Source organism: Petaurus breviceps, unplaced genomic scaffold, assembly GCF_028583685.1.
Source record: "Petaurus breviceps papuanus isolate PSGF00001 unplaced genomic scaffold, PetGlider_PUasm1.0 185, whole genome shotgun sequence".
Taxonomy (NCBI): Eukaryota; Metazoa; Chordata; class Mammalia; order Diprotodontia; family Petauridae; genus Petaurus; species Petaurus breviceps.
In genome coordinates this window covers 6,385,502-6,407,961 of record NW_027185797.1, presented here as the reverse complement: position 1 = coordinate 6,407,961, position 22,460 = coordinate 6,385,502, and the positions used below count along the sequence as shown (strand labels likewise).

At 41.7% G+C, this 22,460-nt stretch overlaps 1 protein-coding gene across 1 annotated transcript in view; it reads right to left on the bottom strand.

Annotated features, from left to right (window-relative positions):
* Positions 1-202: 202 nt before the first annotated feature.
* The window catches only part of MRPL3 (mitochondrial ribosomal protein L3), a 40,959-nt gene continuing 18,701 nt past the window's right edge, over positions 203-22,460 (bottom strand). The window contains exons 6-10 of the mRNA XM_069088385.1: positions 20,274-20,334; positions 9,962-10,070; positions 5,963-6,040; positions 4,202-4,279; positions 203-601 (exon numbers count right to left, since the gene is read on the bottom strand). Coding sequence (XP_068944486.1) covers positions 446-601; positions 4,202-4,279; positions 5,963-6,040; positions 9,962-10,070; positions 20,274-20,334 — 482 coding nt within the window. The 3' untranslated portion in view covers positions 203-445. The remainder of the gene's footprint in view (positions 602-4,201; positions 4,280-5,962; positions 6,041-9,961; positions 10,071-20,273; positions 20,335-22,460) is intronic.

Here is a 22,460-nt window from a genome sequence, read left to right as displayed (position 1 = left end):
GACCCCAGTCGTCACTGTGTGGTCCTTCCTATAGCCTGTGTGTCTCTGTGGGGTGATGAAGAAGGAAGGCGTAAACTGCACATGGAGTAAGCTGAAACACACTAGGTCTGGCTTCTTCTCACTTCATTATGACATTACATCATCTCTCAAAGTATAGGAGAAAAACTGACTAAATGGAATTCAGTTCTGAAGAAAAAAAAAATGAACATAACTGGATTTATTTGATAAGGAGAGAATAAAGTCCACAACATTATTATAAAAAAAGTTTTAATATGCAAATTGCTACCCAGCTTAAAATTCAACCATCAATCAGCTCTACTTAATACCATGATTTTAAAGTCTAGGTTGAGTTGTTCACCTGACACAAAGGGCCCAGCCTGCTACCAGTGAGACTGTGACAAAAGGACTGGTTGCTGGCTCTGTAACGTCCACAGGCGCAGGGCTGCTAAGCATATACAATAGAAGGGTCACTGGGCTGATAAACATCGTCGGCATATAAATCTTCTGGCAGTTGTTCTTCATTATTGTTATCAGGAAAATAGGTAGGGAATGGTAAATTTTTGGCGAAGTCTCTATAGTGAGGCAGGGAAGAATCCCGGACCTAGGACAAGAAGTAATACATTACTTATCAGTGCTGCGACTAAGCTGACAGAAGGCTGGTTGTCCTAAGAATTACAAAACAATCCCCCACATTGTTTATGGTTTGAGAGACAAGCATTGACGCTGTGTCCACATCCTCTCCTTTCTTCGTCCTCTGCTAACGCCCTTCACTCATTATCAAGCCCTAGCTATCCCAGAGATCACTGATCTCTCTGAGGCCTCCAGACTCCAGGCCCAGCAGTCTATCCACTGTGCCACCTAGCAGCCCATACACTGACAAGCTGCTGTTGTTCAGCAGGAAAGGAAGGAGTCAGTATCAGATCTACTGATGTAAAGGCCCCTTAAATTTTAATCTCTACATCTTGAAAGCAGGTTGTTCTGCGAAGCTGAGAAATGAAACTATATCTCATCTGAATCTTAAAATGCAAGAGGCAATGTGGTTCTGAGATAAGTGTATATATATATATAATGTGTGTGTGTGTGTATGTGTGTATCTCTATATCTTTTTTAAGGATGCAACAGGGTTATGTGATTTGTAAGTGCCAAGTACCTGAGTCTGGGTTTGAACTCAGGTCCTCCTGACTCAGAGGCTAGGGCTCTATCCACTGCGCCCCGTAGCTGCCCCTTATATCTTTATCTACATAGATCTATATATCTCTCATTCCATTCTGAATCTACATGTAAGCCATTCCTTAATGGTGACACATATTTCTGCTACCATCTGTAGTGCTAAATAACAGTTCAGATCCAGTATCAGACACTTCCTAGATGTGATTCTGCCTCAGTTTCTTCAACTGTAAAACAGGGACTACAACAGTCCTACCTCATTGGGCTGGGTATAGAGAGCAAATGAAATAATTCTAAAGTTCTTAGCACAATGCCTGGCACACAGAAGGGACTTAAAACCTGCTTATGTCCTGGCCTTTTCCTTCATAAAGAGCCAAGGATATCATGATGTCACCTGGTAATTCAGAACATTTAGTTACAGTAAAAAATATTGGTGTGTTCTAAAATGTTGGCAATATTTTTGGGAAAAAAAAATCCCTGATTTCTTGACAGCATTTGACTTATCTCATTCAGAGAGAATTTTTTAAAATAACATATAATTATATACACACAGAGCAAAATGAGGCAACTCATTTTGGCAACATTGAATAGCCTGGATTAAAGAAGTACAAAGCTGCCGTACCTACAGAAAAATAGATCTATTTTAATCTCTCTAAAATTGTTCATGAAATCATAAAAATAACAAACTCCTTTTCTTAATTTCACTAAACTCGAATTTAATTTCAATAGAAGTCTTAGTCTTATACATAATAAGGTGAAATAATTCAAAGGCTTATAAAATACATCTCAGTGGAACAATGCTACCAGACTATAGCTGAATAATTTTTAAGGAGTCAAGCGTAAGTAGGTTGAGTAGGAAGGTTTCCAATAGTGATGGAGTGTGGTCAGCTCGCTGGACACTCACCCCTCCCCCTGGCTGCTGGCCTCCCCCCCGCCATTATGGATCTTTACTGTAAGTTAGTAAAGAGGTACAAACCCAACCCTAACATGCTCTATACGCACCTTAACCTACGCTATTACCAAGTCACTTTTTGAATACAAAATGCAGCTTTCTAAAAGGTGAAGACAAAACGCAGGGATACCAATGGCAGTGCTGAGGGGCCACATTTTGACAGGGACTGGCAGTGGCCTAGATGCTGGTATACGGTAAGGTGACGGCTCATCTCTCAGAGCCCAGGGTTGCCAAGGCAGAGTCACAAGTTCTGATGGGAGGAAAGAAGCCAGGGAGACAAAAGAACTATTATGTATGAGAAACAGGACAGTCAGGTGGAGGCCAGGTGTGAAGGCTTCAAGAGCTAGCCAGAGGAGATGCTGTTAGTCCCAAGTCCAGGGTGGTATGGAATGGACTACAGTGGAGACAGAAGTGAGTCAGGGAGGTGATTAAGAGGTGAAATTAAGAGGTGAAATAATCCAGGCCAGAGGTCTGGTAGCTGCTGGGTGAGTAAAGAGAAGGGGTCACAGGAAAGATGTTGTGGGGGCAGAAACGATATTTATTAAGTGGCTGGAGGTGCAGGGTAGAGTGTGGAGCTGAGAACACTCAGGCCATGGATGTGGGAGACTAGAAGGTTGATGTCTTCAGGAAATTTGGAAAAGAGGTGGGTTTGGGGGCAAAATGATGAATTCTCTCTTGGGCATTCTACATTTGAAAGGTCTAAGAGGATGTCAGGAAAGTGACTAGGTCTGGAGAGCTGGGCATCATCACTATGGAGAGAACTGAACCCATACACTTCTCTAATCCAATTAAGTCACTTCACCCTGAGGGAGACTTCCACACCAGCTCTTCCTGTGACCCTTGAGCATCTGCTCTCTTCCACACTCATCTCCTCATCTGAGAACCTTCCTTCTATGTTCACTGAGGACACTGACGCCATTCTGGATGAGCTCCCTCTTTCTTCTCCCATTCTCTTAATCTCAACCCCACTGAAATTCCCCTTCATTCCCACCTTTCCCCCAGCTGCTGAAGGGAGGCAGCCTTTCTCTCTGCCAAGGCCAACCCAATCCATGCACCCCTGGCTTCATTCCTTCCCTTCTGCCTTCTCTGCTCTAGGTTCCCCTTTGTGTAACTCCTTCTCTGCTGCAGGCCTCCTCCTCCCTAGGCTCACCACATCAATGCCAACATAATAGAGACATAATTGGCTTTAGCCCTAGCATGATTGAGACTCTCAGGCTCCAGAAATCCAGGAGCAGGGTGTACAGGAGTGGCCATCATGCCCCACTTCACTTCTCTTTTCTGAGGACCCTCTGACCTAATCCAAGAGGGGCACACCACCAGAATGTGACAAACATTCTTTTGTGGGGGAGGGAGTCATGGAAGCCCATGAAATAAAGAAAAACAAACAGCCCTTGGTCCTATGCATCTTCATTCCCCTTTGCTTTAGTGTCAAAGGGGACATGGGAGCTCAGACTCTTGGCTTCTGGACGGTCCCGACTTCACCTGAAAGTGGCTACAACAGCTGACTGATCAACTGTGATGATGTGGCCCCAAGCCTAAGGAGGAGGCAGAGGCCCAGAGTGGTGGGAGGAAGCTCACAGACTTGGTCATCAGAGGTGCTATTTCATGGGATGTGGAATTAGCACATCCTGTAGGGTGTGACAGCATATGCCCAAGGGACTGTCCCCAAAACAATTCATGTTACACGCTAATACTGAGTGCTGAATAGCAGAGAAATTCTATGATGAACTTGATCAGACTCTCTCACAAATGTGCTGATACCTGACCCCTTAAATGCAAAGGTAGGAAACAGAGGAGAGAGGTCAAAGCCCAGGAGGATGTGCAGAGTCTACAGAAACCCTGCTCCTTATAATGCAAACACTGCCTTTGAAAAAGGAGACCCTGGAAAGGGAATACAACAAACCAAGAAGGAAGTAAACCAGGGGCTGGCACACAGTGGCCCGAGGGCCGAATCTGGACCATGCGCTGTGAGCTCAGGAAGGTTATTGCATCTGAGCAATTAACGATTCCTCTACTCTCACTCAAGGTATTAAACTTTGGATCAAATACACTTACCCCCAGACAGTGAGAAATTATACTTACCTTTACTAAGCAATTCTTGTGTCCAGGCACAGAGCCATTCACATAGATTATATTGTGTTTTGTGTTCACTCTCCACACCTAGGGCATAAAATGAAAATTAAAGTTTCAATTGTATAATTCTGAAATCTGTTTTCTACAATCACACAGGGGCTTCAAAAGTGAGTCCTAATGCTTTCACGAGTTCTGGTGAAGTACAAGAAAAAGGATCATCTATAAAATGCCCTTACATTGTTCCTTCTAAGAATCAAACGTGTACTTTACACCATTATAATACAAACTTCAGGAAAGTGTAAGCAATATAATGCATCTTACAGACACAGTGGACAATTTTTTTCCAAATGTAAATCATGGTAATATTACCATAATCCTTTGCATTACGCTGTTGGACCCTGGCACTATCACCAAATACAAAGCTGCTTTCTAATCAAACTTTCCTGAAGTTATTTAAGAAAGGATTAGGAATGGTATCAAAAGGAAAGCAAATAGTGTCTGAACTCTGCTTGGAAGGAATTGTCTAAAACCATGGAGGCTGAGACTTAATTTTCTTTTTTTTTTTTAAGCAACTGGGGTTAAGTAACTTACTCAAAGTTACCTGGCCAGTTATTTCTGGGTGTGGTGCTAAGTATCTGAGCCTGGATTTGATCCCAGGTCATCCCGACTCTGGGGCCTGTGCTCTTACTCACTGCGCTACCTGGCTGCCCCGAAACTTAACTTTCAATGACAAAAAAAAACTCGTTTCATTGTGACTCTCTTTAAGAAACCAGGGGAGACTGGGGTTCACTCTTCTTTCTCCCTGGAGGAGAACTAGTTCATTAGGTTTAATTTAGATACGAAAAGTATTTCATCACACCTGGATTCATGAGAAAAGGTCTGACTTAATGCATAAAAACTGATGTCACATAATTAGGGTTCTGCAAGTCAACACCTTCCTACAACCAACTGTTACAGTATAGGATCTGGAGCTGAATGGGGAATCAGAGATCATTGGAAATTTACTGAAATTCTTCACTTGATAGATGAGGAAGGCTTGACTCAAAACCTGTACCCTATCCAAAGGCACAAAAGTGGTGTTCAATAATCAGTGGTTTTGAGATTTACTTGAGATTTTCTTTTGAAATTCAATTATGAGACTAATATGTGGGATCTTCATTCATGAAAGGTGAGGTTGATTTACAAGATACTGAAATAAAATTAAAATTTGTTTATAAACTTTTTAGAAGAAGCATTCAATATGTTCTTTGCATGAGCTGAAAAGCTTCAGCTCTAAACAGGTCAACCAACTTCTGACTTTTACCAGGTTAGCACTCAATTTGTAGAAAACAAAACAACTTGTATATTCTGAGTTCTAATTGGGGATGGGTTAGGTATTTCTATAGATTTACTGATGATTTATTCCAAGGACACTAACAAGTTTCCCCAGGAGATCCAACTACATCGATGTCATTTAGGATGATAATGAATTACTAATTATTTCTAATACCTTTAAGGCCACACATAAAATTTGCCAACTGTATGCAGCTACAAAGCTGAGGCAAGCATATGTAACTCTCTCAGGCTAAACCTTTAAAAAATGCCAGATTCTCAAGACTTACAGGCACTTTTTCATAAAAAAAAAAAAAAAAGCAGTACTTGGTGTACTTCTTCTAACAAGAACAACTACTGGAAGAACCACATATAGGCATATGACGGATATATCTTGGCATCTTTCTGCTTAGTACAAATGTCCCCAGAAAGTATTCTCTTTACACATCTAAAGCTTACCTTTAGTCCAAATTCTGTTCGATATATGTTACCCATTTTACCAGGCATTTTCTTTCCAGGCCAAACTCTGGCAATGTCCTAGAAGAAAAAAAAGGAAAAGTAAGTTGAACCTGGTACTTTCTTAATTTCTAAGGACATTAATTAAATTTAAAAATTCATTCCGTAAAAAGGTATTAAATATCTTTAGTAAGTTACATATTGATTCAAAATATACTTTGTTTGAAAGGATTATTTTCTAAATTAGACTTACAAGATAAAAATTGAATGAGACAGGGAAGGGATTTTACTAGAGATAGCAACAACAGATTGTATTGCAACAGCAGATAGAGTCCTTGCTGCACAGCAAGGTGGTACTTAGGAAAGATTAATAAAGGAAAATAAAAGGACCTTCTTACAACAGTCACTAGCAGAAGAAAAGAAACAGCTCTCTACACTAAGGCAGCATGATCTAAATGAGGCCCTGCTCTCTGAATGGCCCCAGTCCTCATCCATCCCTTGGATGTTACTTCTTCCTTGAGGTCAGGGGTGATTAAAGTACAGAATCAGTTGCTAGGATAACGAGTTTGTTTGTCTGATGGGTGCTGGTACTATCTGATTCATATGATCAAACAGGTGCCCCCAGCCAAGGTCAGTTTGAGTCTAAGGATGGATGGCTCTAACACATTGGGAGGCCACCTCACACAGAAACTGTGCAGAAGCTTCCTTGCAGCTATGAAATCTCAAGACATACAACTTCTTTGGGTGTTAATAAAAGGAGAAAGACGGAGACTCCAAGATAAGGCTGTACAGCCACGTTATCTGAGACTTGGCACTTAATACATCTAACTCCTGCACCAAAAACTCCCCAGAGGCAGCAGCTGGGATAGGAGAGATGGGGCAGGCTCCAAGTTCTGCCCTCTACACATTCCAGCTCTGTGACCTTGGGCATGTCACATAATGGCCTGAGGCACTTTCTAAGAATATAAGGCATAGATATGCGGCTGTTCTTCTGCAGGGGCAGAGGAATTTTCCATTTGGGGAATTGCCTACACTATGAAATCACAGATCTGAACTAAAATGATATAGATTTTAAAAAACAACTCTAAAATTTCATGTACCAAGTAGCCCCCTGGCCTCTTCCCCTGGCTATGATCAGTCACCATGAGCCCTTGACTGTCAGAAGTCAGAAGGTAAAGGAGGATACCTGTGTATACATCCCAACATAATTCAGCAGACTGTTTGGAACTGATGACGTGGTTCTGGCGATGGAGGTGGACCCTGCACCTCCAGACATCCACATTTCCATTACTCCAAAGGCCTCGCTGGAGATCCTGGTTTATAGGAAGGGCAGAGCTTGCCTGCTCTAGTCCCATTTTTTGCCCCCAAATTTGGGGAAGTTTATAAAGTCTAGAACCATAGCCATTGACTAAGTCTTCCTTGTTTCCTCAATGGAAGCAGAAACAAGCAGTTTCTATCACCCATGTGCACTGGAAGAGGCTATGACCATAGGATTTGTTGTTGTGAGGTACAGAAGGAAAAGATCCTTCGGATGCTGTGGGCTCCAGGTGCCTCCATAAATCCTGGCTCATAGCCCTTAGACATGGGTGTCTCCCTGCAAAGCACTTAATGCTCCCCCGGCCCTCTCCAGGGGCCTGCTGGCTTTGCCACTGATAAGAGCAGCAAGTACCATTTGTGCCGGCTTCCTGCAGAACTGCAGAGGGCCTACAATTCTGTCTCCAGAACAGAGCAGTGATAGGAGCTGATCTTTTAGTGTGCACACTGAATGCACTGATGACACGTGTACACATTTTCTTCCTTTCAAAGATTTATTAGTTTCTACACAGTCTATATTCTGGGACAGCCTATGAGGACCAGTATGATCTGAGTTACTGCAGAAGATAGAGGAAGCTGGCACTGCAGGGAGGGAAGGGAATATATGGAAAAGCGAGGCCAAGATTCACTGTTCTAACTCCTCATCATATACTTGTACCTAGATCTGGGGCGATACCCAAGTCATACGACTCCCCAGAGCACTCCACTGACTCAAGTTCCAGACCGTGGCATCCAAGGAGAATGTTCTTGGTCATAGCAGGGGAAGGGGAGCCCTCAGTCTAAAGAAAGCCCATGCTCGTTTCCATCCCTTGTCTCCCAGGGCACTAGTGACTGACCGAGGGCAGACGACAACTGCAGAAGATGAGCTTAAAGATAAGAGTTGGATCTTTTCTCTTTTTCAAACCACTCCTGACAACCTTTCCTTTTCTGATTTTCCCTCCTTGGTCCCATTCCTTATTTTTCCATTTCTTCTCTCTTTTGTCTCCTCTGACAGTGGAACAAATGCCAAGTTTGGAGTCAGAGGACCTCTGCTTGAGATCCACCTCTGTGCTAAGCAAATCTCTCTGGGCTTCAGTTTTCTCCTCTGCAACATGAGGGGGTTGGACTCCATGACTTCCCAGAACCCTTCCAGCTCTTAAGTCTCTGATTGTGAAGCAGTCCCTCTTAGTGAATACAGAGACGGAAGCTATATGTACTCCAGGAAGCCAAATAACTTTCACGATATCCCATGCTTTTACAAAGAATGGAACACACACTGACAGGAATGGAGCAGAGGCCATCACGAGGCCCCAGCACACTGGAAATTCAGGCCAATATTTTAGGGTTCGATCCTTCAAGGCCATATGTAAGTGTTTTATTCTTCTTGAAATCTCCAATGGATTCCTAATAGTATCAGTGTGAGTGTTGCCTTCAGCTGTATCAATCACAGTCCTCCATGCTTTTATTGTCTCGTCTGTACACACCTTTGAATATCTCTTCCATGCTAGCTAGGAGGCTTCATTTGGTTGTTTTAATATTTCCTGCACAATACATCAATGCTCAAGCTTGTCATCCCTCACTCTCTACAGAACCAATCCACTTTCTTTTCCTACCATCTATGTCATTGTTGATGTCTTTTATGGTCCTTGCAAATGAATTGTGGCTGACCATGGGCCATATCCTATAACTTAGCCATACCCCTTAAATGTCTTTACATAGGACATTTAAATGGGAAAATACTCATAAAGGCACAGTGCCTGTCACAGAGTAGGTGCTTAATACACGTGTTTTTCCTTCCTTCCTTCCTGCCGCTGGCAATCATGACTCTTCAGAGACTGTGATGTCCCATGATCCACTGGCACACACCAGCACTGGAAGAACATTAGTTTTAAAAAGACAGACTTGGGCAGCAGCAAGGGTCCTGGAATCACCTGAAAGCATCTTGTAGTTCCCTGAGTCAGCACCATCTTTTCCCTTCAAGGGCCAGTTCACTGCCCATCTGTAGTATTACTCTAGGACATATGCACAATCATCTAACTAAATGGGTTACTCATGCAATTACATGTCAAAATCTGAACAATGCTGGAGACCGTGCAGACGGAGCTCCATTCCTGGCTTCTTCATTTACTAACCTGTGTGCTGGGGGACAAGTCACTTATCTTCCCAAGCCCTAGTCTCCTCATTGAAGGTGAAGAAATTGCACTAAATGCCCTCTAAAGTCCCTTTGAACTTTGAATATAAATCTATATTTTGGTATAGATCCACTGACTTTATTTTTCCTACCGTAGTATAGTTTTGTAAATGACCGTGAATTCAGTGAGAAGGCAGTGAGATGTTTCATAGCTAGATCCAATGAACAAAATATAAGCCACAGAACTTCTTTGAGTAAAATCAGTTCAAAAATCCAGATTCCTGAGGTTTACAGCAGTAGAATGTGAGGTCTGGCAAAGTTCTATGGAGACTCAGGAAAGGTACAAAACACCACCGGCCATTTACTGACCAGTCTTCCTACACTCCAGGGTCCTCCTCCCACCAGACAATGGCCATAAAGTGAATGCCTGAGACCACAGTGACTCATGATCATGCTCTATTCCAACACAGAGAGGGTTCTGAGCTGCACTGGGGCCACAAGGAGGTAATGTGATGAGCGAGTTAATAATGGCTGTTCCCAAGGGGGCAGAGACAGAAAACGTGCCCGTCTATACCTACCCCAGTAGCTATTGCTCCAGGTCTCCTGTGAGTTTTGGTCTGACCATGAGTGGCAGGCTGTCCTTTAAAGCCCCACCTTTTCATGACTCCTTGAAAGCCTTTGCCAATTCTGGAACAAAACAAAAGGACGACAGCTTAAATTATGAACAAGCCAATAAAATTGTCCGAGAATGTTAGCAAAGGTCATGATCTTTCACTGCCTCAGCCTAGCAGTTCTTAAACTTCTAACAACCCAACAATTGAGACCAGAGCAGATACAGTATTTGACAACTCATACACCCTTAGGGAGTTTTATTGTTTCCTGGATTGTTGTTCAATATGAGACAAAACTCACTATTAAAGATCATTACATTACTATAATAGAAAAAGTACAATACCATTATTTTACATAAAGTAGGCCCACATAATTCTGATAATTTATAGATTATAGTGCTATCAACCACAGTAACACAGAAAGGAGTGTCTGAAACATCAGCATTTTTTCATATTTTAATTAAAAATTTTAAGCAATATAGAATTACATTTTTAAATAAGGTAGCTTCTGAATCTACAACTTAAAACACTTTCTTCTTCCCCTATGCATTTTCTTTTCTTTTTTTTTTTGGAGGGGGGAGGGCAGGGCAATTGAGGTTAAGTGACTTGCCCAAGGTCACATGGCTAGTAAGTGTAGGAGACTGGATTTGAACTCAGGTCCTCCTGACTCCAGGGCTGATGCTCTATTCACTGTGCCACCCAGTCACCCCCTATGCATTTTCTTGAAGTACTTATTAGTATGCGTATGAAGCTATGTAATATTGCTGCTAAATACATAATCCAAAAGACATGTGCACAAAAGTATTAAGATTGCCATGATTTTTTATGCTGACAGAAACACAACGAAATGAAGTTTTTCTAAGCATTTTTATTGTGATCATGAAAAGCTATATAATTAGAAGAAATAAAGGAATAAGTAAGGATTACAGAGAGTTTTATCTTCATAGATTGGGATGGGAAAGTAGCATTAGGAGGCATGCTGAAAAGCAGATGTTGCTTTTAATTAGGGGTGTCAAATTCAAATAGAATAGGGGCCACTAAACCATATATAAACATTGCCTGTGGGCTACAGATTGACTTAGAAAACCATGTATCAACATTATCTGTGCTCTATTCTATTTTTATTTTGTTAAAATCTCTCAATTACAATTTAATCTGGTTCAGCCATACTTGGGAGTATGGTGGGTCCCGTCTGACATCTCAGCGTTTAATAATTTGGAGCACTTAAAAGCAAATTGCACAAAAATATTCCAGGGGATCTGTGATCTCACTGCTTTGGGTTCTTCCTCTTGCATCCCTTTACCACCTCCATTCTCTATGGCTTTGGTCCACGTCCTCCTATAACCACGACTAAGGGAATGCACCCAATGGGTTGGGCTCCTTCCTTCCCTTGACATCACAAGAACAATGGAAATGCTCTCTCATTCTCAGACCAGCCAATCCTCTTCACCTGCATATCTCTTCCCATCTGGAAGGTGTCTCTGGATTGCCCTCTGAGTGATAACCATTCTCAATTCTTCAGAGCCCATAGTATAGCATTCCATGCATTGCAGTCACAAAATATGAATTTAAAAAGGTGAGCCTTTGTTTCAGAAAGGTTAAAAGAACACTGCAATTTCTGAAAGTAAATCACAGAACAATCTCCTTGTCTTGTTCGATTCTGGCCCAACTCACTGTCCATATGCTTGGTGTCACTGTTGTATGACCCAAGGCATAAAGCTTGTACAGTAATGATATCCAAAGTGCGAAACTTAACTTCCTTTAAGTTTCAGCAGTTGACACATCCTAGATTCATGAATAAAGGAAGCCAGGGAAATTTTTTTAAAAGGCATTCATTTCTAAAATTTTTAAATGTACATGAAATTATATCAGTTTTGACAACATAATTTCAAGGGTTGGAAAGTGGGCAACAGTTTTAAGCAATTTAGGCTAGGCTCCAAAATGTCACAGGACTTTTAAGTCCATTTTACTGATGTTAGGTAGATCCAACTTTTAGTGCAAAAAAAAAAAATCACTGTTTTTAAACTATTTCACACAGAATTCTCTTTATACTTAGTAATGGGTTTTGAGAGCAAGAAAATGCTACACTGTAAGAGGAAAACTTTGTGTAAAACTACTGAAAGTACAAAATAAATCATATCTCTACCTCTTCCTATCAAACAGATATAAAGTACTAGAAACTGTTGAAGTAAAATCCTATCTGGAACCCATGAATGGAAAATGCTATGTAAGAACTATGAAGAATCTTTTTGTAAATAATTGATGTTCAATTTTATATGCTTTGTAAGGTTTAATTTTTAAATACTGAGCTTCCTTCAATCTTAGTATGTGTAAACTTCAAAATCAATCTACAAGTATTTATTGAGCATATGAGACATTATTCTAGGTACTATAATTGCATTATATGTAATAATATATAAACTCCCTGTGAGTGGTAACTTTGTAATGTTCTTTCAGATCCCTAATATGAGGGACGTGAAAGAATGAGGCATAGTTTATATGAGGAAGTTTATAATATTGGGGAGATGAAAATAAGTAAGAGACAGTAATGGGGTTAAAAGCATGGTGCAATTTCCCAAATATAATCTAATCCACTATATTATTCCTAGTTAAGGAATGAGACCAATTCAGTGTCTTATCTGCAGCAGCTGTCCAAGATAAATATACTGATGTTTTTGGGCTTTGGGGCTGTGTCTTTGTCTATATGTCATTGTGTTTTGATGGCCTACGTAGACAAGTGTCCAATTTATCTATTAAACTACAATCATAAAAGAGGATCCTAGTGCAAAGCTCAAATGAAAGAGTCCCAAAGATGGCCCCATCCTCAAGATGTTCATGTTTGCAGATGACTTAATATAGGCTAGTGAATGAATAGATGTTGTTTTAGAGAAATCAAGAATTGTGCTGCCTTTAAAGATTATAGTTTTACACCCTTCTCACACTCAATTACACACATATCAGAGTATGCATAATTTATTGTATTCCTTTTTTATCTTTAGGATCCAAAGTGATGCTTTTTTTTTCTGATCAAAGGGCTAAGATAAGCATCTGACAGTAACATAATATAAAATCTATACTCTGTGACTAGTTGGAAGAAGGCTGATTGAAACTAAGAACATCTACAACAGCAAGTTGTCAAACTCCCTGCTAGGCCCCTCCTCCCAACCCCCAAAGTACTTTCTAAGAAAAGAAAATGCAGACCTAAAAATGAAATCCTGTAAGAACCTTCCTATATTTTTACTGCCTAATGTTTGGTGGGAAGCTTTAGAGAGCTTTCAAGGCAATTTTAGCTAAACTTATTCTCCCGACAAAACTCTCCCCCCTTCCCCTCTCTCCTCGCCTTCTCTGTAAATTATAGAAGATAATTGAGTTCACTTTAAGAATAAATGATCTGAGATGACAGGGGTGCACTAATTAGCACTAACAGTGCTAATTATCTATGCGTAATTACAGACTGTTTTTCAATCTAAATGTTCCTCTACATACAATGGAAGCCTCTTCAATAAATAACTTTAAACAAAAGGCTAAGAATCAGGCTCGCTAAATTACCGGCTTACTGGAGAGAACAGAGAATCGAGTACAGCCGATGATTTCTGGTTGATGCAGGTATTATGTGAACTTAGCATTTCTAACCATTCTTTCTCTAGACAAAAATAAATAATAACCTTTACTTTGTTTAAATGAGAAAACTAACAAAACAATCTGGTAAGTAACTTACAAGCATCACAAGTCATAACAACAGAGGAGGAAACAGTGCAGGCTGTTAGATAACAGAAAGTAAAAACAGGCTGAAAAATGAAAACTAGCTGGACACCAAGGGACAGTTTACAGCGTCATTACAAACACTTTCTAACACTTGTAAACTGTCCCCCAGAAAATTCTCCCTAGTGCTCAGAGTACACGGCACACAGTAGGTGCTCACAAAAGTGTACTGACTGGCTGCTACATGCACATTTTACTCCCTTGGTACATTTCAATAAGCATGTATTACGAGCCCCCCTACACACCAGACTCTTGGCTAAATAACCTCAATACAAAGATGGAAACAAAACTTGACTTCAAGCTAACATCTATTAGTGGAGAACATGGGTTTAAACATCCTTGTATTTATTTTTTCAAAGGATATACAAAGTGTAAGATCTTTTTGAAGGAGAGTTCTAGCAGGCAGCAGACGGAACATGAATTGGGCAGTCATAGACAAGAGAGTCCTAAGAGATGGAGGGGAGCCTGGGGGTGGCCTGTGCAAAGAACAGTGATGGAAGGTCATGGGGAAGCCACGAAGATCCGTTCACCTAAGGCATAAGGCTAGAAAGGTAGGCTGAGGCCAGGCTGCTAAGAACCAAACAGGCCTCTGTATGTGACCACACAGGGAAGAGGGAGCCCCTGGAGTTTACTGAGGAGGGGAATGACGTGGTCAGACCTGTACTCTAAGAGAATGACTAAAGGCTGCTTGGAAGACTCTCTGGGGAAGGGAGAGCCCTCAGCAGGGAGAGCTCATAGGAGGCCAATGTAATAATGAGACGCTAAAGGCCTCAACGAGGATGTGGTAGCAGAACTAACAATACCTGGCAATGACTGGATATGTAGAGAGAGAATGAGGGGCTGAAGAAGAAGCTAAGGATGAAAAGGGAAAGTGACTGGCTCAAGTCACACACAAGGCACAATCTAAGCTAATCACAGCCTAGATGTCTGGGGCTCTCTGCAAATGGCCATCTTGTCAGCGAGGATGCCGACCAGGAACAAATGCAAAACCAAAAACCTCATGAAGTTAAGCCCCCAGACAACAAAACATGTTTGCAATAAAGAAAACCCGTCTGTCCTTCACTGAGCCTGAAATGGATTGCCCCCAGATGCTTGGCTCAGGTGATTTATAATATAGTATCATTTTGTTTGATCTATTAGTTCATTTTTGAAATTATTTTTAATGACAATTGTTAAAGGACTTCAGTACTTTATAAGACTTACAAATCCAATTATTGTGAAACCTTTGGAGCCTCAACAGCTCTGCCCCTGCACCCTCCATTTCCCTGAATGTGGGAAACGTCTGTGAGAAGGACGTAAGGCATCAGCAAGTTATGGCATTCTAGGACTCTCTGCTCCATTTAAAAATCCATTTACTACTGAGGATTAACCCACTTTCAATCCCTCAATTTTCAAGCCCCCTTCAATCTCCAGATAACCAAGCCTCTAACTTCAGAGACTAAGATTAAGAAAAGAGTTTTCTTCCCAGTTCTGCAGGGGACCGTGTGACCTTAGAAATCACCTATTTCAGGGGCGGCCAGGTGGCTCAGAGAGTAAGAGCACCAGCCCCAGTGTTGGGATGACCTGGGGAACAAATCTGGGCTCAGACACTTAGCACCCACCCAGAAACACCTGGCCATGTAACCTTGAGCAAGTTACTTAACCCCAATTGCTTAGGGGCGGCCAGGTGGCTCAGAGAGTAAGAGCACCAGCCCCAGTGTCGGGATGACCTGGGGATCAAATCCGGGCTCAGACACTTAGCACCACACCCAGAAATAACTGGCCATGTAACCTTCAGCAAGTTACTTAATGCTGATTGCTTTATAAAATTAAAAAAAAAATCACCTCTTTTATTATGAATCTCAGTTTCCTCTTTTGTAAAATAGAGTGCTGGTCTCCATGATCTCATGGGATGATTCTTCACAGAGCTGACCAGAAGCTGACACAACTGCCCAGACTAGCTCAAATGTGCAAACACACCCTTATTCCCATCATATTTTTTTTTTTTAAAGTAATCGGGGTTAAGCAACTTGCTCAAGGTTACATGGCCAGTTATTTCTGGGTGTGGTGCTGAGTATCTGAGCCCAGATTTGATCCCCAGGTCATCCCGACACTGGAGCCAGTGCTCTTACTCGCTGAGCCACCTGGCCGCCCCTAAGCAATTGGGGTTAAGTAACTTGCTCAAGGTTACACGGCCAGGTGTTTCTGGGTGGGTGCTAAGTGTCTGAGCCCGGGACATAGTATTTTTTTTCTACATATTTTCAAGAATAGAGAGAAGAGAGGTGAATAATATTGTTCCTTGCTAGGCCCCACATTGTTGTTTAGTCATTTTTCAGTCATGACTGACTCTCCTTGACCCCATCTGTGGTTTTCTTGGCAAAGATACTGCTCTGGTTTGTCACTTCCTTCACCAGCTTATTTTACAGAGGAGGAAACTGAGGCAAACAGGGGGAAGTGAATTGTCCAGGGCCCCCCAGCTAGTAAGGATGTGAGGTCAGACGTGAACTCAGGAAGAGGATACAGTGCCAGGCCTGGTGCTATATCCACTATGACACCTTCTTGCCCCTCGCCACCTAGCTGGGCCACATGGTTGACCCTAACTGAAAGCACTCTTTTAAAGAAATAGGAGCTAAGCGATGCTATGAATGAAATAGTTAAGGCTTTTAGATTTCATTTTAGTTTCCAAATAAATAAGAAGCAAACATGAAAGCATAAAAGAATGCCCCGTCTATTCCCACTTCCTGGCCTATCTTTCACATACAAAGACCACAAATAATCACTGTCCTGGGTTCAAAGCTCACCCCAAGAGCCGACAGAGCACTGCTTCATAAATGGGGGGGAGGAGGGGAGGGAAATCCCCCTGCTGTGTAAAGGCCCGGAAGGGAAAGCCCTAACCTCCAGCACAAAACTGTACGCCAGCAGGCATAGGCAAGAGCAGCATTAACACAGGTCGACAGCTCAAACCAGCAGAAGTGGGTACAGTGGAACCACTCCCATTATTAGAACAGGAATAAACTCTAGAGGTTTGGGGTTTTGGAGTAAAAACCTGCACAAAAAGACTCCTTTGCATCAACAGCTTTCAAGTTAAAGCCAGAGTGAGCTAGATAAAGAGTTATATTTCAAAGACCAGGACTTTCCAAAGCCTTGTAACAGTGATACTGTCAAAATCCTTCACAGGATGTGTTCGATATCTAGAAGATAGGAAGTCTCTCCTATACTGTCGAAATTGAATTTAAATTTTCTCAAAGCATTTAGATGAGCATATACCTCTAGTAGAAAAATAAAAACAATCTTTTGTTGAGGATTCGGATCCCCCTCCCACTCAAAATAAACTTCATTTGGTCACTCAGGATTTTGGCATGTTTTGAAAAAGCATATTTAAAAGTATCAATTCGGGACGGCCAGGTGGCTCAGCAAGTAAGAACACCAGTCCCAGTGTCAGGATGACCTGGGATCAAATCCGGGCTCCGATACTTAGCACCACACCCAGAAATAACTGGCCGTGTAACCTTGAGCAAGTTACTTAACGCCAATTGCTTTAAAAAAAATTTTAAAAAGTTATCAATGCATTTTTTATTAGATTGATCACTTACATACAGAGTAGCATCCAAAATGAGGACAACCCAAACTAAAGTACTTCAATATTATCTGAGCTGATTTCATGTTGCTGTTATTATAAAGAACCTATTAAAAGCATTTTACTTGAAAGAGTGGGTGGCAGCTAGCTTACCACCCCCCCAAACATACACATACATACATTTAAAAAGCTACATGTAATTTGGATTTTTTAAAAGAGTCCTACTCAATTTTTAAAAGCCCTGAATAGCCTGAGGTCTGTGGAAATAAGGTAAATAGATCCCACTGGCACCATGGTAATTTTTGCAAACCAAGAGAAAATTCTTATTTCTATGTATGTTTAGCTCAACAACTAAATCTGAAAGATGGAAACAGGAAATATTGGGAATATTTAAAATTTTGGAACACTCAATTTTCCTCGTAGGCAAATGTCACAGTTTTCATTTCACAATCAAAACATGAACATTAGTATTAAGGAGGAAAGAAGGAAATTAGACTTTAATTTCAAACCATTTCCTTTTTTTATCCAAAGAAAAGGGAGATACTAAAATTAGCCAATTTCTAAAGAATTCAATTTCCAGGTTCATTTTAACCAAAGCATCAGTATTAATACAAGCACTCTTATAGGGATGCTATTTGAAAACATAAGAAAGCAGTGAAATACTATTTTCTTTATAAAAGGTGTTTCCATGTGATAAACAGAACACATTTAGAAGTAAAAGGGATATGTTATAGGGAACATAGCAAGGCCAATAAAAGCAGTTCCATTAGACAGTTTTAAATTTTCCTTATTCTGTGGCACCTGGAGTCGTCCTACTGTCTCAAAGTGACCTCCAGACCATCCCATTACATACAAATGGATCCAGAACGGCCTGAAACTCCAAAGTTCAAAAGAGCATTTTTTTTCCATCAAAAGAGCTCCAAACCAATGCCGTAGTCTAGAGGCAAGACTTGTGAATGTAATACTGGCTGTCTGCTTATGTCTGTGATGTAACCACATGAGGCCTCAGTTTCTTCATTTGTAAAACCAGGAAATCTTCCTCAGTGACCTCTAAGAACAAAGTCGACGTTCTTACACTGACCCATTAGACATCAGAAAAGCTGAAAAGTCAAATCACATCGTGAGGCCAATAAATAAGTGAATTAAGTTGAAAAATACAGCAGAAAGAAGGGCATGGAGGCAGGAAATGAAGAAAAAGAGAAGGGCCTGGAAAGAGTTACACAGCAAACACTGACCCCACCCCAGAAGAGAGCTGTGCCCACCTGAGGGGAAATTGGAGGCTCATCTACCCAGCTCTTTTAAGAGCAAAGGGAATCTTTCCTAAGAGTTGATAATCATGTTTTTAGAAACCCACACTGACACTTACACACACACAGACACACACACACACACACACACGTCATTTCCACCACAGCAATAGGTGATCCCATTACACATGCTGAGGAAGGAATGGGAATTCCCTGAAAAGGCTCTAGCAAACCAAATCCTTGCCAGGAGCAGCACAGAGTGGGAAGAACACTTGATTCAGGGGACTTGGGATGCAAACTGTGTCTGCCCTACTTACTACCTGCATAACCCTGGGCAAGGCCTAAATAAGAACCTAAATATGTTCTGTGCCTCAGTTTCCTGTTTTGTAAAATAAGGAGGATTGTGATACCTGAAGCCCTAGACTGAAGGCAGGCTGCAACACTTTCCAATGGTGCCCACACCAGATTAAAATACCACTGCTGTATGATTTTAATGCTGTGTATTAATAAAAAGAAACAATAAACATGCTGGTTCTGCATGTCAATCTGCGGCCCACAGGGATCCTCATCACCGGTTTTTTGTGGCTCCCATTTCTGATTTCTCAACGCTCCCTTCAGCCCCAGATCTAAGGCTCCTTCGGCCCTGGGGTTCACATTTCTAAGCCAAGGGGAGCTGGCACCCGTCCACCTTTGTGACTGATTTCACACTGCTCTGCTCCCACATTCTACCTTACTTTGCCTACCTGTTCTACCCAGTATGACATTCCATCCCCCACATGGTTGGCCCTTGCTAAGGGTGTCTGCCCTGCCTGAGATGGCCTGCCTCCTCACCTCAGACTCTTGGGCTCCCCAACCCTTCTCAGGTGAGGTCCAAGGATCTGTGAGTGTTTATTACCACCACAAAAACACTGCTATTAATATTGGAACTCACAGGGCATCCCCTTACCTCCTCACCCCAGAATTTAACCTCCTGGAACACATGCATAACCAGAATTTGTATGCTGTTGCCCACAGGTATATTAGGTATATTCAGAAATTCACGCCACCGTCTTTACATGACTACATACAAACTGCCTCAGCACAAGTTAGAGAGAAGTATCAAGACAGAAACAGTATTTTCATAATTAGCTGAGCTATTTCTCCTGGACTTGTGATTTCATTCAAACAGGGAACTTTCAGGTGAGGAACTGACCTCAGTCAATGCAGATCAACACATTCTCTGGAACTTGGAGCCAACCCAGGTGCCTGCAGCCCTGAGGGGCATCCCCTCGCTGGGACATGGGTGATGGGATGGAGGGCCCTTGTGCCCTGGTCTTCCCAGCTCCAAGGGGAACTCTCTTCATGCATCCTGCAGCCTCATGCGAACAACAAAAATATTCAAACAATCCCTGAATAACAGATGCCCTCAAAGGTGACTTTTTATGCCTATGCTGTCACCAGAATGGATCTGGGTTTTAGGCTGTTCTTCATAACAGATAATTGGTTCAATGCACAGACAGACAGACAGACACACACCCTCTATAATGCTGCTTTTTCCTTAGCTCCATTTTAACTTGCTTCAGTTTTAATTGGAACCAGTGGCCTTCATATTCTAATGTTTTAAAGCATTTATGTTCATTAATATTTAAGCATGAGGTTCTCAGTGAGTTTTCCCTTGTGGCTTCTAGATACAAGAAGGAATAGAAAAAGAAGAGGAGCCCCTCACTGGACTTACGTTTTGGCTGTGACATCCACGAACTGTCCAGGGCGAAAGTGAGCAGCATAGAGAGGTGTGCCTTTATAAAGGAAAAACTTTCCATGAGATTTCTCAATCAGGAAAATAAATTCATGTGCAGAATGCTACCTGAATTGTCCTACCATGCCTCGCCTGCCTGTTTACACCCAGATGCCATCTCCTTTAGGGTCCATGCCTCCCACCAATGACACCCTGTAGGAATCTCCATTTTGAAGAAGTTCCCAAGCCAGCTGGCCTCACTTCTCTAAGCTCCAGACTCTGGATTCCTGGCAGCCATCCCCCCACAAGGAGTTCCTCCTCCACCCCCTTTCAGCTCCCTCCTCTATTTTCCCCCATTAGGATGAAACTCCTCGAGGGCCAGGCTCGTCTTTAAAGGCCAGGCCTATCTGTTTTTCTTGTGCCAGATGCATATTAAGTGTTTAATAAATGCTAACTGTCTTGACCATACTATACAGAGAAAGCCCTGCAGCTGGTAAATCCCAAACAGAAATTAATTATATCTCATACAATATATGTGTTTCTGAAAACAGGCACAAAAATAAAATCTAAAAAGCACTGAAAAAATTTTTATTCAAAAGGACCCTTTGATGAATCATTTAAAAAGCAAGCCTGGTTTTGTAATATCCTTTGTTGTACCCAGTATGACACTCCATCCCCCACATGGTTGACCTTTGCTAAGGGTGTCTGCCCTGCCTGAGATGGCCTGCTTCCTCACCTCCTCACCCCTTCTCAGGTGAGGTCCAAGGGTCTGTGGGTGTTTACCACCACAAAAACGCTGCTATTAACATTGGAACACACAGAGCATCCCCTTACCTCCCCACCCGGCATTTAACCTCCTGGAGCACATGCATAATCAGAATTTTTATGTTGTTGCCCGCAGGTATAATAGGTATATTCACAAATTCATGTGCACAAGTAGAATAAATACAAATAAATGCAAAGTAGTTAAATACAAAGTCATTTGAGACGAAAGGTTCTAACATTAGTTGATGGGATCTGGGAAGACTAGAAGTACACCTTCTACACTGAAGCAGAAGGAGGTACTTGAACTGCTACTGGAGGGAAGACAGGGATTCCATGTGCTAGAGATAAGGAGGGAACCATGTTCTTTGGGGGCCCTAAAATTTCAATTCTTTATAGCAGAGATGTTAAACTTGGAGCAGGCAAAACTTTCAGTGTAGCTGGAAACAGATTAAAATGTAACTGGGAAGTATTTAACAAAATAAATAAAAATACAACATAGCTAATGTCAATTTGTGGTTTTGTAAGTCCATCTGTGGCCTGCAGGAATCTAGTTCCTACTTGAGTCTGACACCACAGCTTTGGAGAGTATGATATTCTCTGACTCCCAGTCATACATAATTACTTGAACAACTTCCTTGGTGTAGGCAGGTTATAGTGGCTAGATGGCTGGACCTGGAATGAGGAAGACCTGAGCGCAAAGCTGGATCTAAGACAGCTACTAGCTGTGTGACCCTGGGCAAGTCACTTACCTAATTTTTGCTTGCCTCAGGCTCCTCTTCTGTAAAATGTAATAGCGCACACCTCCCAGGGGAGTTGTGAGGAGAAAACGAGATATTTGGGAAGTGCTTTGAAAACCTTAAAGCACTATATAGATTCTAGTTATTGTTATGATTGTTGTTGTAATTTAAAAAGCAGGTCTTTGTTTTGGGGAGAACTAATTTTTCAAAGGCAATCTGGCCTATTCTTCCCTAGGGTAATTTCAGTTGTTAGCTCGGTTCACCACTGGTCCACCAGTGTCTGCCCAAGATATCTGTGTGCTGATGGAAAAGCCCCAGGGTCTGTCTATCCATCTGCTAATCAGAACTGGGCAACAGGTGTTCCCCACCCACACTGTTTTTATTGTGGATCTATTTAGCCTAAACCTGCTGAATGATCCTGGGCCTCATTAAGAAGCAATGCTCCTAGGCTTGATGTAATCATTAGCACAATATTGGGGACAGACAGGACTGTCTGGATGGTCTTTGCTTTGTGCTCTGTGCTGGATGGCCTCCCCAGTAGTAACAAACAACTATAGAGAGCAAGTGTCTTAGTGTTTATGTCTTATTTGATATGAAAAAGAGGGCCAAACAAAACTCTCCATTTGTTACATCTTTCGACAAATCGTAAATGATTTCGACATCAACGAGATTTATCTTAATGGAG